Below are 12,984 nucleotides of genomic sequence, written 5' to 3' on the forward strand. Positions count from 1 at the left end.
TGCTGGATTGAATAATCATCTCACATAAGAAATCCTGAAAAAGAAATGCAACTCAAAACATAGGTTGAAGAAAATAACTTCTAGAAGGGAAGGTAGTAGCTTTGTGACTTAGGAATTTTATGACGGCCCTTTGAGAATTCTTTTGGATTCTAACTCTCTTTCAGTGCACACCATGGACTACCCAGTTACTATGATTTGTTTGTGGAAAGAAAATAAAATAAGCCTAAACCTTACCGCCTCCACTTCAGCAGGGTCGTACCAGACATTGATGTACGGATGTTGTAAGGCGTCATCCACCGATATCCTTTTTGCTGGGTCAATCACTAGCATCTTTGACAGCAAGTCTCTGGCTTGGCTGGCTGAAAAAAATGAAGAAAAAAATTCGTTAAATTTTGATTTTGGCAAGGACATTTTTTGGAGGGAAAAATATATTTTAAAAAGTCAGTTAGCACCTTCCTTCCAAACATCAGCTAACTTTACCAAGTGTTTGCTGCTGCTGCTGCTAAGTCACTTCAGTCGTGTCCGACTCTGTGCGACCCCATAGATGGAAGCCCACCAGGCTCCCCCGTCTCTGGGATTCTCCAGGCAAGAACACTGGAGTGCCATTTCCTTCTCCAGTGTGTGAAAGTGAAAAGTGAAAGTGAAGTCGCTCAGTCGTGTCTGACCCTTAGCGACCCCACGGACTGCAGCCTACCAGGCTCCTCCATCCACGGGATTTTCTAGGCAATACTACCCGAGTGGCTTGCCATTGCCTTCTCCTCATCAAGTGTTTAGGGAAATGAAAAATAAAACAATGAGATATTTTTTATCCATCAAATATGCACAAATAAAATATGGCATAATATTCAATAATCTCATTCATGTTGGTTGCAGTGTAAATTGATAAAGATTTTTTTAGAGGGCACATTTGGGAGTGTCTTTTAAAATTTTAAATGTGAATACCTTATGACCCAACAGTTCCACTTTTAAGCATACAGTCTGGAGAAACAACTGCACATGTTCAGGAAAAGCATCCAGAAAGGATGCTCACTGCAGCATTGGTCAAGGATTAAACATTTTAAACAATCTAAATGTTGCCGTTGTTCAGTCACTAAGTCATGTTCAACTCTTCACAACACCATGGACTGCAGCACACCAGGCTTCCCTCTCCTTCACTATCTCCTGGAGTTTGCTCAAATCCACGTCCATCGAATTGGTGACTCTACCTAACCATCTCATCCTCTGCCACCCCCTTCTCCTTTTGCCTTCTATCTTTCCCAGCATCAGGGTCTTTTCCAATGAGTCAGCTCTTCTCACCAGGTGGTCAAAGTGTTGGAGCTTTAGCATCAGTCCTTCCAATGAATGTTTGGGGCTGCTTCCCTTTAGGATGGACTGCTTTGATCTCCTTGCAGTCCAAAGGACTCTCAAGAGTCATCTACTTGTACCAATTAAGTTTGGCAGCTTTAAGCCTGCCAGGCTACAGTCCATGGGGTCGCAAAGTGTCAGACACGACTGAGCAACTTTCACGTTCATATGTATTCACATGGACATGGTATTAAGTGAAAAAATAACGGCAGAATGACCCATAGATCCTGATGTCACTGTATAAATCTGCCTCTTCCCAATAAAACACACATTTCTCTCTATATTTATGGATATAAATGCATAGAAAAATTCTGCAAGGATCATAGACAAGTTGAAAATCATAGGTACCTCTAAGAAGAAGAAAATTTGTACATGTATTGCTTGCATAATTAAAAATAAAGTTAAAAGAATTCTCTTTTAAAAGGAAACAAAGTGAGTGTACACCACTCATTTTAAAACTTCAGAGCTGCAAAAAAGGACAAAGCAGTATCCAGAGGTAGGCAAGGAAGTTAGAGGTGACTTTTTGAGAATGGGAGAGATAATGAGGACTTTAATGGGAGCAGAAGCTTCAAGGATTGAGAGAAGGGGGCAAATCTGAGAGAAAAAGTCCACAAGATTTAGTAACCAAATTGATGCAGGGAATCTTGTTTATTTATTCAATATTCAATTTATTTAATATACATCGTCTACTGTGTGCCAGGTACAGTTTCAGGGATGCTGCTGCTGCTGCTGCTGCTGCTGCTAAGTCACTTCAGTCGTGTCCGACTCTGTGTGACCCCATAGACAGAAGCCCACCAGGCTCCCCCATCCCTGGGATTCTCCAGGCAAGAACACTGGAGTGGGTTGCCATTTCCTTCTCCAATGTGTGAAAGTGAAAAGTGAAAGTGAAGTCGCTCAGTCGTGTCCGACTCTTCACGACTCCATGGACTGCAGCCTACCAGGCTCCTCCGTCCATGGGATTTTCTAGGCAAGAGTACTGGAGTGGCTTGCCATTCAGGGATGCTAGGGATACAAAAAATTTGCACAGTGATAATCAGTAAATGTATTTATTTAATAACATTGCTGAGTAAAGTGTATTAGTTGCTCAGTCACGTCTGACTGTGTGTGTATGACCCCATGGACTGTAGCCATCAGGTTCCTCTGACCATGGGATTTTCCAGGCAAGAATACTGGAGTGGGTAGCCACTCCCTTCTCCAGAGGATCTTCCCAACCCAGGGATTGAACCATGGTCTCCTGCATCGCAGGTGGATTCTTTACCATCTGAGCCACCAGGGAAGCCCCTAACTTTTCTAAAGGATGCTTTAAACACATCTGAAAATACATAAAATATTTCAGAAAATAAGAATCCAAATGGATTTGGAAATTTTTATGGTGAAAATATTCAATTTATTCCAAAAATGGTAAAACTTCAAATTAAAGAAAGGAAAATCTAAACTGGTTTGCTAAATTAGGAAAAAGGCAGTGTGTTTGAATTCATGAATATGTACCAATTTTTAATTAGCAATTGTTTATTATTAATGAAATATGGTTAATTATAAAATTTTGAAATTATATAAAACATAAAATCCAGAAAAGCCAACCTTCCCCACCATCTGGAAGCAATCATTCTTATTATTAATGTATTCCCTTCTAATTTTATGTACTTCTTCATAATTTTGACTATACTAGAGTTCAAATGTGGCAATCTATTTTTCACATCTACAGCATTTATATTTCTTGTATTATTACATTTTAATAAAATATTCACATTTATTTTTACTAATTATATATATTTTAAAAATCACTAGTTAAATTACTGGAAGATTTTTTATTTCTATTAGTCATTTTTCTGGGGATCTCAATTCTAAACACTTAATTTCTGCTATTTCCAAATTGACACTTTGAAGTTCACAAGAGTGACGGAAGTACAGAAATATATAATGATTTTCAGTATTAGTTTCTCTGATTGTTAACCTAACAGGTCTGTGTCTATTTCATTGGTTCAAGACCTTTTTGATTTGTAACTGATTTTATAGCCAGACTCACACACTCCATGGGTTCTCATGTCACCCACATTTCTGCTCTTGGAAGGGTAGGGGTTGGGGTGGTCTCCTCATCAATGGGAGAATGAATTACTGGAACACCAAATCATCTCACTAATAAACAATGATCAATACTGCTTGTAGAAAACAAAATGAGGAAAAGGAAAAGATTTTAATTTTTCATCTTTCATTCTTTTGTTTGCAAGTAAATGCCTTATAGCAGAAAGTGAAGAGGAACTCAAAAGCCTCTTGAGGAAAGTGAAAGAGGAGAGTGAAAGTTGGCTTGAAGCTCAACATTCAGAAAACAAAGATCATGGAATCTGGTCCCATCACTTCATGGGAAATAGAAAAACAGTGGAAACAGCGTCAGACTTTATTTGTTGGGCTCCAAAATCACTGTGGATGCTGATTGCAGCCATGAAATTAAAAGACGCTTCCCTGGTGGCTCAGAGGTTAAAGCGTCTGCCTCCAATGCAGGAGACCCAGGTTCGATCCCTGGGTCAGGAAGATCCCCTGGATAAGGAAATGGTAACCCACTCCAGTATTCTTGCCTGGAGAATCCCATAGATGGAGAAGCCTGGTAGGCTACCGTCCACGGGGTTGCAAAGAGTCGGACACGACTGAGCGACTTTACTTACTTTACTTACTTACTCCTTGGAAGGAAAGTTATGACCAACTTAGATAGCATATTAAAAAGCAGAGACATTACTTTGCCAACCAAGGCCCATCTAGTCAAGGCTATGGTTTTTCCCATGGTCATGTATGGATGTGAGAGTTGGACTGTGAAGAAAGCTGATCGCCAAAGAATTGATGCGTTTGAACTGTGGTGCTGGAGAAGACTCTTGAGAGTCCCTTGGACTGCAAGGAGATCCAACCAGTCCACTCTAAAGGAGATCAATCCTGGGTGTTCATTGGAAGGACTGATGCTAAAGCTGAAACTGCAATACTTTGGCCACCTCATGCGACGAGTTGACTCACTGGAAAAGACTTTGATGCTGGGAAGGATTGGGGGCAGGAGGAGAAGGGGACGACAGAGAATGAGATGGCTGGATGGCATCACTGACTCTATGGACATGAGTTTGAGTGAACTCCGGGAGTTGGTGATGGACAGGGAGGCCTGGTGTGCTGTGATTCATGGGGTCACAAAGAGTCGGACATGACTGAGCGACTGAACTGAACTGAAAAGGTCTTACACTCTTTAGTAACAGTAGAATAAATCCTTCCCTTTGATTATTTGTGTAATTCTTTATAATTTGCTGATTTTGTATTACAATTATAATTCAATAATTATAAAATTCAGAAAGTGGTAGAGGTAGCTGAAGGAATAAACCCAACTGTGCAACGAAGTGTCACAAACACAGAAACAACACTGTACTTAATTTAAAAACCACCAGATGGAAGTCTGGAGAAGATAATATGACCCTGGGAAGTTGTAACATGCATTTCAGTTTCTCCATCTCATTTAATTCTATATTAACTATAAATTAAGTCTGTACATTTAATCTGTAACTAATTAATTGTCCACTGAACATTTGCAGTAAAATTTCACAAGTGTGTGCTCTTTTTGGGGGGGATTCCCTAATAGCTCAGTTGGTAAAGAATCCACCTGCAATGCAGGAGACCGCGGTTTGATTCCTGGGTCAGGAAGATCCACTGGAGAAGGGATAGGCTACCCACTCCAGTATTCTTGGGCTTCCCTTGTGGCTCAGCTGGTAAAGAATCCGCCTGTAAAGTGGGAGACCTGGGTTTGATCCCTGGGTTTGGAAAATCCCCTGGAGAGGGGAAAGGCTACCCACTCCAGTATTCAGGTCTGGAGAATTCCATGGACTGTAAAGTCCATGGAGTCGCAGGGGAAGCTGAGGTTCCAATACTTTGACCACCTGATGTGAAGAGCCAACTCATTGGAAAAGACCCTGATGATACTCTGAAAGACTGAAGGCAAAAGGAGAAGATAAGATGAGGATAAGATGAGCAAAGGATAAGATGGTTAGATAGCATCACTGACTCAATGGATGTGAATTTGAGCAAATTCCAGGAGACAGAGGAGGACAGAGGAGCCTGGCGTGCTGCAGCCCATGGGGTCACAAAGAGTCAGAGACAACATAGCAACTGAACAACAACATAGATCCCCTGGTAATAATAATTTTATTATTAATAAATATTTATTATTATTTTTATATATAACATTACTGTGCATTTAGTGTGAGACAGGCAGGGTTCTAAGTGCTTGACAAATTATTCAATTAATCCTCCCAATGATCCTATAAGATAGACACTTCCTGCTTTAGTTTGTTAAAGAAGGTACAGAAAGATTAGATAACTTGCCCAGGTTCACATAGATTTTAAGGGATAGGATTCCTTCCCCCAGGAAAGGAAAAAAATCAGATTTGTTCCATATCCTCAATTTCTGAAATGTCATGTTAGAATAAGAATTAAAATATTAAAATATTACTTATATTATACTTTATACCTTGCCAAATTTATTCTATGGCTTCAATCGTATAAAGAAGCTGTTATGATCCCCATTTTGTGGGTAAGAAATTAAGATTCATTACTAAAGTTCATAATGGAAGACATAGTAGTAGAAAAAATTACTTATTAATGAAAGTCTTTATGTTGAAAACAAAATATGAAAGCAAAAATCTCATTTGTCACTCTAAAATAAAAAATTGTGGTTAAGCATTTAGTAAAACACAAATAAAACTCAAACATCTATAGTTTCAAGAGTTTACAATGAAAATCTTGTGTTGAAAATATTTTCCAGAATATAAAAATAACTGGAGCAATTGCTTCAATGTATATATAATGTTGTTCTTTTAGAGTTAACATTGCAAAATAATTTTAGATTCTAAATAAGCCCCATGAATAGTTAACCCATACCACTGCCGCACACTTTATTACTAGTCTTCTCTTTAGATATCCAGAAAATTGTAAAATCTATGACTATTCTCCCTTTGTAAAGAAGATCTTTTGAAAATACCTCTTCTTAAATTGAGGTTGTTTTTCAGTTGCTAAGTTGTGTCTGACTCTTTGCTTCGCTATGGATTGCAGCATGCCAGGCTTTCCTATCCTTCACTATCTCCCGAAGTTTGCTCAAACTCATGTCCATTGAGTCAGTAATGCCATCCAACCATCTCATCCCCTGTTGCCTCCTTCTCCTGCATTCAATTTTCCCAGCATCGGGAGAGGTGTCTCTATGGTCTGCATCACCCACACAGTGGTTCTGAAGTTATCCCTGAAGGGCTTACCTTTGAGTTTATTGTGCTCAGAGTCCGCTGGGAAGAGGGAATCTGGAAAGAGCTTGGGGAAGGTGAGTCCTGCATACTTGGGCCGATTCTCCACATAGTTTCTTACGGTGGGTTGCAATTTCTTCATGAATTCTGGACATGGTGTTCCTAGTTGCTCAATAACCTTATTCCACTGGTCAATATCTGAGAATTGAATAGTTAAGGGCAAAAACAAGTGCAGGACACCAGCTCTTGCCTTTCACTAGTTGGGAGACTAACTGCTTCTCAGAATTCTGAACAGTCAATAACACAGAAGAAGTTTTTTAAAAAGAAAAAGGACAAAAATATAAAATCAGATTGTCAGGCAGTGAATCCTCTTGGAATTTTAAATTCACTTTGAGAACACATATACTTTTGAGGAATTAGCATTACTTAACAAAATATGATATCATGAAAGAGTCTTTGGGTTGTGTCGATGGAAAGGTATTTAAATAACACAAGAATTTCTTTCATTGAGTTAAACTTTTACATAGCCATGTGATTTGGAAGAGAAAAAATATAATGACACATAATAATATTATCATGAAACTATTCCAGTCATTTATTTTCTAAAAATGACAGATGAATAAATATTTTATAAGATTCATCTATATTTATCTTAAATTCTTTATAAGATTCTTTTTTCCTCCTGTTCTCTAGAAAATGGGAAATTTCCTTGTCTGTTAATTTTTTTGACTCATGCACATTACAAATAGCATCAGTATGATAATAACTCATTAACTCTTTTTTTTTTTTTTTTTTTTTGAACAGAGGAAAATTTATGCGTCGAACCTGGACTGGTCACTTATGATAATATACATACTACAATTCCATTCTCTCCAATCATTCCACCTTCACCCTCTCCCACAGAGTCCCAAAGACTGTTCTCAATGCCTATGTCTCTTTTGCAGTCTCTTATACAGGGTTCAGGTTACCATTTTTCTAAATTCCATATATATGCGTTAATATACGGTATTGATGCTCTTCTTTCTGGCTTACTTCCAATTATACAGAGTGAAGTAACTCATTAACTCTTAATCAAAGACTTAAAGATTCTGTTTATCAAAGCAGTTGGAGTTTCATACCCATTTTCTTACTTCTGATAATAGTGCATTATATCCTGAATATTGTAATATTCAGTGAAATATGAAGGTAAACATAAGATGTTCAATTCAAGGCAGATTTCATCCAAGTGCCTGTGTTTCAAAAACATGTTAAACATGGGGAATTTTATAAGAAAAACATTACCTCTTTATGAAAACTAATACTTCCAAAACTGGGGGTCTGTGACAGGCACACCCACTGATTGAGATTTTCTTTTTCATCTTTCATAGATAATTGATATGTCAGAGCTTGGGAATGATAAATACCACTCATGAAAACTCTGAATAGTCAACTGGAAGAAGTTGATTTCAAATAGATTTCCTTGCCATGTGTCAATGAAAAACAGAGGCCTTAGAAATTCTCAAATCCAATACCACAGGCAGTGTTCTTTCCAATGTTGCTAATTCTATACCTCTATCTTTAGTGTAAAGTTATCATTCATTTCTGCTAATGCAATTTGTGGCAATTCAGGGAATGTTACTATAATATTATTTAATTAAGATTTGTAAAATCATTACCCCTAGTTTTTCTATAGCATTGGACTAAAAATGATGGACAGTCCTGACGAAATTAACTATATTTAACAAAAATAAACACATAATGCAATGTAGATAGGTGACTGAACAAAGGTAAAACCAAGTTAATTTGCAAATGCTCTTCTATTTCTCTTATAATCTAGCTGAATAAAATTTAAATCATATAGCCTCTCTGTTATTAGGATGAAAAAAAGTATAATTGTGTAATATCAAGAAATGAAGTAAGAGTGGTAAAAACTGAAGAATATTCCTTTACAAAATGATAGAAATAACTAAACAAGAACATCTCTCAATAAAAATTCATCTCAGTTACCATGTGTATGAGAATATACAGTAGTAAATGAGAATCATTAGGAATAAAGTAAAAAAATGCAAAAGATTAGAGTTAAAAGTTACTCTTAAACAAAAACTTATGTTAGTACTATCTATAATAGGTAAGCTAGATTTACTTAGCTATATTTTAAATAGAAAACATTAATACAGTTAAATAAACCTCAATGCTTACACTGTAAATTATGAAAAGAGATCTACTTTTTAATACAGTTCAGTTATCATGTCCTAACAAGACATAATTTAATCAGTGATCAAACTTCTTGAGAATTCTAAAGATTGGATCAGGGCAAAGAAGTTATCAGATTTTCTGTAAAGGAATCTTCTAACAAAGTTGGCAAAATACTCCCAACACATTAGTATAGTTATATTTAGCTACAGTATTGTGGCTCAGATGGTAAATAATTTGCCTACAATGCAGGAGACCCAGGTTTGATCCATGGGTAGAAAGATCCCCTGGAGAAGGGAATGGCTACCCACTCCGGTATTCTTGCCTGGAGAATTCCACGAACAGAGGAGCCTGACAGGTAACAACAGTCCATGGGGTCACAAAGAGTCAGACACTGCTGAGTAACTAACACTTGACACAGTAATCTAATTAAAAAGTGAACTGCTTTTAAAGTAACATTTCCAAAACAATTGCATGGTTTTTTTACAGTAAACTTTCAGAAAAAGTGAAAGTCACTCAATCGTGTCTGACTTTCTGCAACCCCATGGACAATATAGTCCATGGAATTCTCCAGGCCAGAATACTGGAGTGGGTAGCCATTCTCTTCTCCAGGGGATCTTCCCAACCCAGGGATTGAACCCATGTCTCCCACATTGCAGGCAGATTCTTTACCAGCTGAGCCACCAGGGAAGTTTAAGGAGTCAAACATCCTGGAATTAATTAAACAAGAACTATTAAAATGTTTCTTATTAAAAGTGATAATCAAAGTCTCTAAAAGCACTCAGCACATCTTCCTACCTTAGATTGCTCTTTAGATGAAACATTGTTATGGTCCGTGATGTAATGGTTTACCAAAAAGAAACATTAATCTTTATTAGGCAATGAAATACTTGATTGTTCTAACTGTAAATATGTGGTATAGTCATCTTTAAAATTGTGTGCCTTTATTTTAACCAATTCATTTCAAGCTCTTTCTTCCCAAAAACATGACTAGTACATTTAAGCACTAAGTACATGTTTTACAGGCGTTCACAGGATTGCATCATTAACAACTATGTACTTAGTTAACCATGTGAGTTTTCTCTATAATCATAATTAAACAAACACAATCCAATACTAGAAATAGTATCTCCTGGCTCTAAACCCAGGACTTGTTCAAGGATTCCAGTAAAAAAAGAGCAAGTCTGGAACTGATGTAGTAAATATTACTTTACTTTTGCCATAAAATTGATCATATGTTTGTCACAGGCAATCCCTCTGAAACTGCTTTCTTAATCTATTAGGCCAACTTATTCACATAAAACAACTAATTTTATTAATATTTAAATAGAAAATAAGGTGAAACATTTTAAAAGAAATTTTAATCATCAGATTTCCACAATGATTATACTTTTAAAAATATAGAAAATATTAACTAGGTTTTTATGATTATGTATTAATTTAAAATAGTAAATATTTTTTAAAAGAATGACCAAAATTATTTTTGTAAAACAATTTCTCTGCTTTAGAACACTAATAAGTCATCATTTTTCTACTATATGAGTAAGGATATGAATACCTACAGATTCCAGAATGTGCAGTCATCATAAAAGCAAAAAATATATATTTTTGATCTACTAGTTCAGAAATCATCATACAACATAATTATCAAATGTATTTAATGAAAATTTTAAAATGCCATCTAGTAGGAATTATTTGACAATATTCTCATCTAGTTCTAAATTCACCACATAAAGATAGTCATAAAAAGTTTTGTTTTTTAAATAGAGTATGATAAGATAATGTACAACTATTGACTATTAACTACTAACATCTTCAATAAGTAGTATTGCAATAGATGAAAGAAGCAAAGTATGGATTGTAAAAGTGATTATTTGAAAGCCTAAGACTGGAAAATCATTCCAGCTAATTTTTGTCAGTTAGCCAAGAACTCACATTTAATGTCCTCCTTTTACATTAACTTCTTTGGTTGAGAAACTTTCTAAAATATATAACAAACTGCCTTGAGCCTAATGTATGAATAATGCCTTACTATTTTCTGAATATTTGGGGTCATAATTTATACCATGGACATTTAAGCTTTCAGAGACTACCAAGTGGGATCAAGTGACTTCCCTGGTGGCTCAAATGGTAAAGCATTTGCCTACAATGCGGGAGACCCGGGTTCTATCCCTGGGTTGGGAAGATCCCCTGGAGAAGGAAACGGCAACCCACTCCAATACCCTTGCCTGGAAAATCCCATGGACAGAGGAGGCTGGTAGGCTACAGTCCATGGGGTCGCAAAAAGTCGGATGTGACTTAACGACTTCACTTTTTCTTTCACGTGGGATCATAAAGAGTTGTTTAGTGGCTTCATTCTTCTATGCCCTTTGAATTATTTGATCTCCATTTTGTTTTTCCATTGATTGCTTTTTCTTATGATGAATATGGTTTCCAGAGTTGACACCTTTGTGAATTCAGATTTGCTTTTTACTCTGCTCTAAGCCTTATATTCAATATTCTGTGCAAAAATGTTGACATCTCTTCACAACCTAAAGAATATCAGTATTTGTCCCCAAATCCTTAACTATGCTTTTAAAGATAATATTGTTTAAGAGTACTGTCTTTAGAAAAGTTCCAGGACCACTTTATCTTGCAAGACAAGCAGTTACCTGGTTGGCACTGTGTTGTGCATTATTGGGTGGCTTTATGTTAGCCCTGCAACGAATGTGCAATAGGAGGTGGAGGTATGCATGGCATGTGTTAGGCATCATGATAAAAAACTGCAGTTCCCAAACTGAATATTCATAACTTAGGGAACTTATAAAAATATAGATCACGCCCCTCTCCCCATTGATCTACAAGATTCTGAATGCATATGCTTGAGATGATATCATTAAGAAACATCACAGTAATTGCAATCCAGGTGGCCCCTGGTATATTTGACAAATACTGACAATATCTTGTGAAAAAATTAGTCCAGATCTAAGAATAAAGTACTAACCTGTTTCAGTTTTATGACACAGATTAGTTTAGGGTCAATTTCACCAAAATATTATTCCACACCTTTTGCTATGGAGAACTTAGGGGTGGTTCACATGGAAACATGACAAGGAAAGAAAAATCCTAATATTTCCCCATGTCACTTTCCTGAAAAGACCATGAGAAATTATGACAATTGTCACACATGAGCTCCACGCAGAGAAAAAGGAGTCCTATTCATGAATACCTATAGAAGGACTGAAATTACATGTTGCCATCATAAAAATACAGATTGATATCATGTTACATGGATAGCTACTCATGGAAAGCATAAAAGCTATTCAATATAAGTTCAAACTACTTTACTATTTTTCAGTAATTATTCCATATTTCTCTATGATAAAATTTGTTCTCAAAGAACTCTTACTTCTGAGGACATTGTAAAATTCAGGCTAGAAATATATCTATATTCATATGACAAAGGTCTGGATTCAGATTTTCATGGTTATGTCTTGAGTTTTTTGTTACTTTAAAAATATTTTTACTTTTTGTCATTTGAAAAGTGTTATTTTCATCTTGAAAGTCCCCCTCAAATTCTAGAAATATTAAATATGAAAAGTGACAGTGAAAAATTATAACTAACATCTGTTTTAATTATAAATGAGCACAGGAAAGGGAAATATTATAAGCTAATAACACTTTGAAAAAGTCAAAGCTGACAATTTGAATAAATGGCTATTTGTTCACTGACAGCTGATTGCTCATGGAATACTATGGAACATGAAATACCCAGAGGCTGATATTTGAAGCATGATATATATGCATCTCAGCATAATCTATTTATCATTGTAATCTATATTTATTTACAAAGCAAAAAATATTGAAGAGACATTTCACATATAAGCAAATTCAATATATGTTAATATGTATCACAATGTAGAATTTTCATTAAACTATTGAGGGTTAATCTTTAGGGCCACTCATTTGCACAGGTCCCTTGCAAAATTTTATCCCAGTTTTGCATTTGTAATATTAATTTTTTCTTTACATAACACCTTCCTCCAACTGCATTATATTCTGGCCTCATAAAGACTAGATCTGACTCCACCTGCATTTTGAAACTGGAAGACGTCTTGGAAATCATTTAAATTGACATCTGTATTTTGTAGCTGAAAAGTGTTGAGGTGTTTTAAAATTGGTAAGTAAAATGACTTTAAGCAAAGTAGCTGATACAAACAGCTCCTAACACTAA

General features: G+C 36.1%; 1 protein-coding gene across 3 annotated transcripts in view; it reads right to left on the minus strand.

Annotated features, from left to right (window-relative positions):
• MAPK10 (mitogen-activated protein kinase 10) overlaps window positions 1–12,984 on the minus strand; it is a 195,086-nt gene that overhangs the window by 67,834 nt on the left and 114,268 nt on the right. For 2 of the 3 annotated variants that reach the window (XM_088836102.1, XM_088836100.1), the window contains exons 8-9: window positions 6,615–6,797; window positions 235–359 (exon numbers count right to left, since the gene is read on the minus strand). In XM_088836102.1, coding sequence (XP_088692228.1) covers window positions 235–359; window positions 6,615–6,797 — 308 coding nt within the window. The remainder of the gene's footprint in view (window positions 1–234; window positions 360–6,614; window positions 6,798–12,984) is intronic. The other variant, XM_088836101.1, reaches the window with a different exon arrangement.

This window comes from Moschus berezovskii, chromosome 5 (assembly GCF_049115385.1).
Source record: "Moschus berezovskii isolate FMDL1 chromosome 5, NW_MosBer_1.0, whole genome shotgun sequence".
NCBI lineage: Eukaryota > Metazoa > Chordata > Mammalia > Artiodactyla > Moschidae > Moschus > Moschus berezovskii.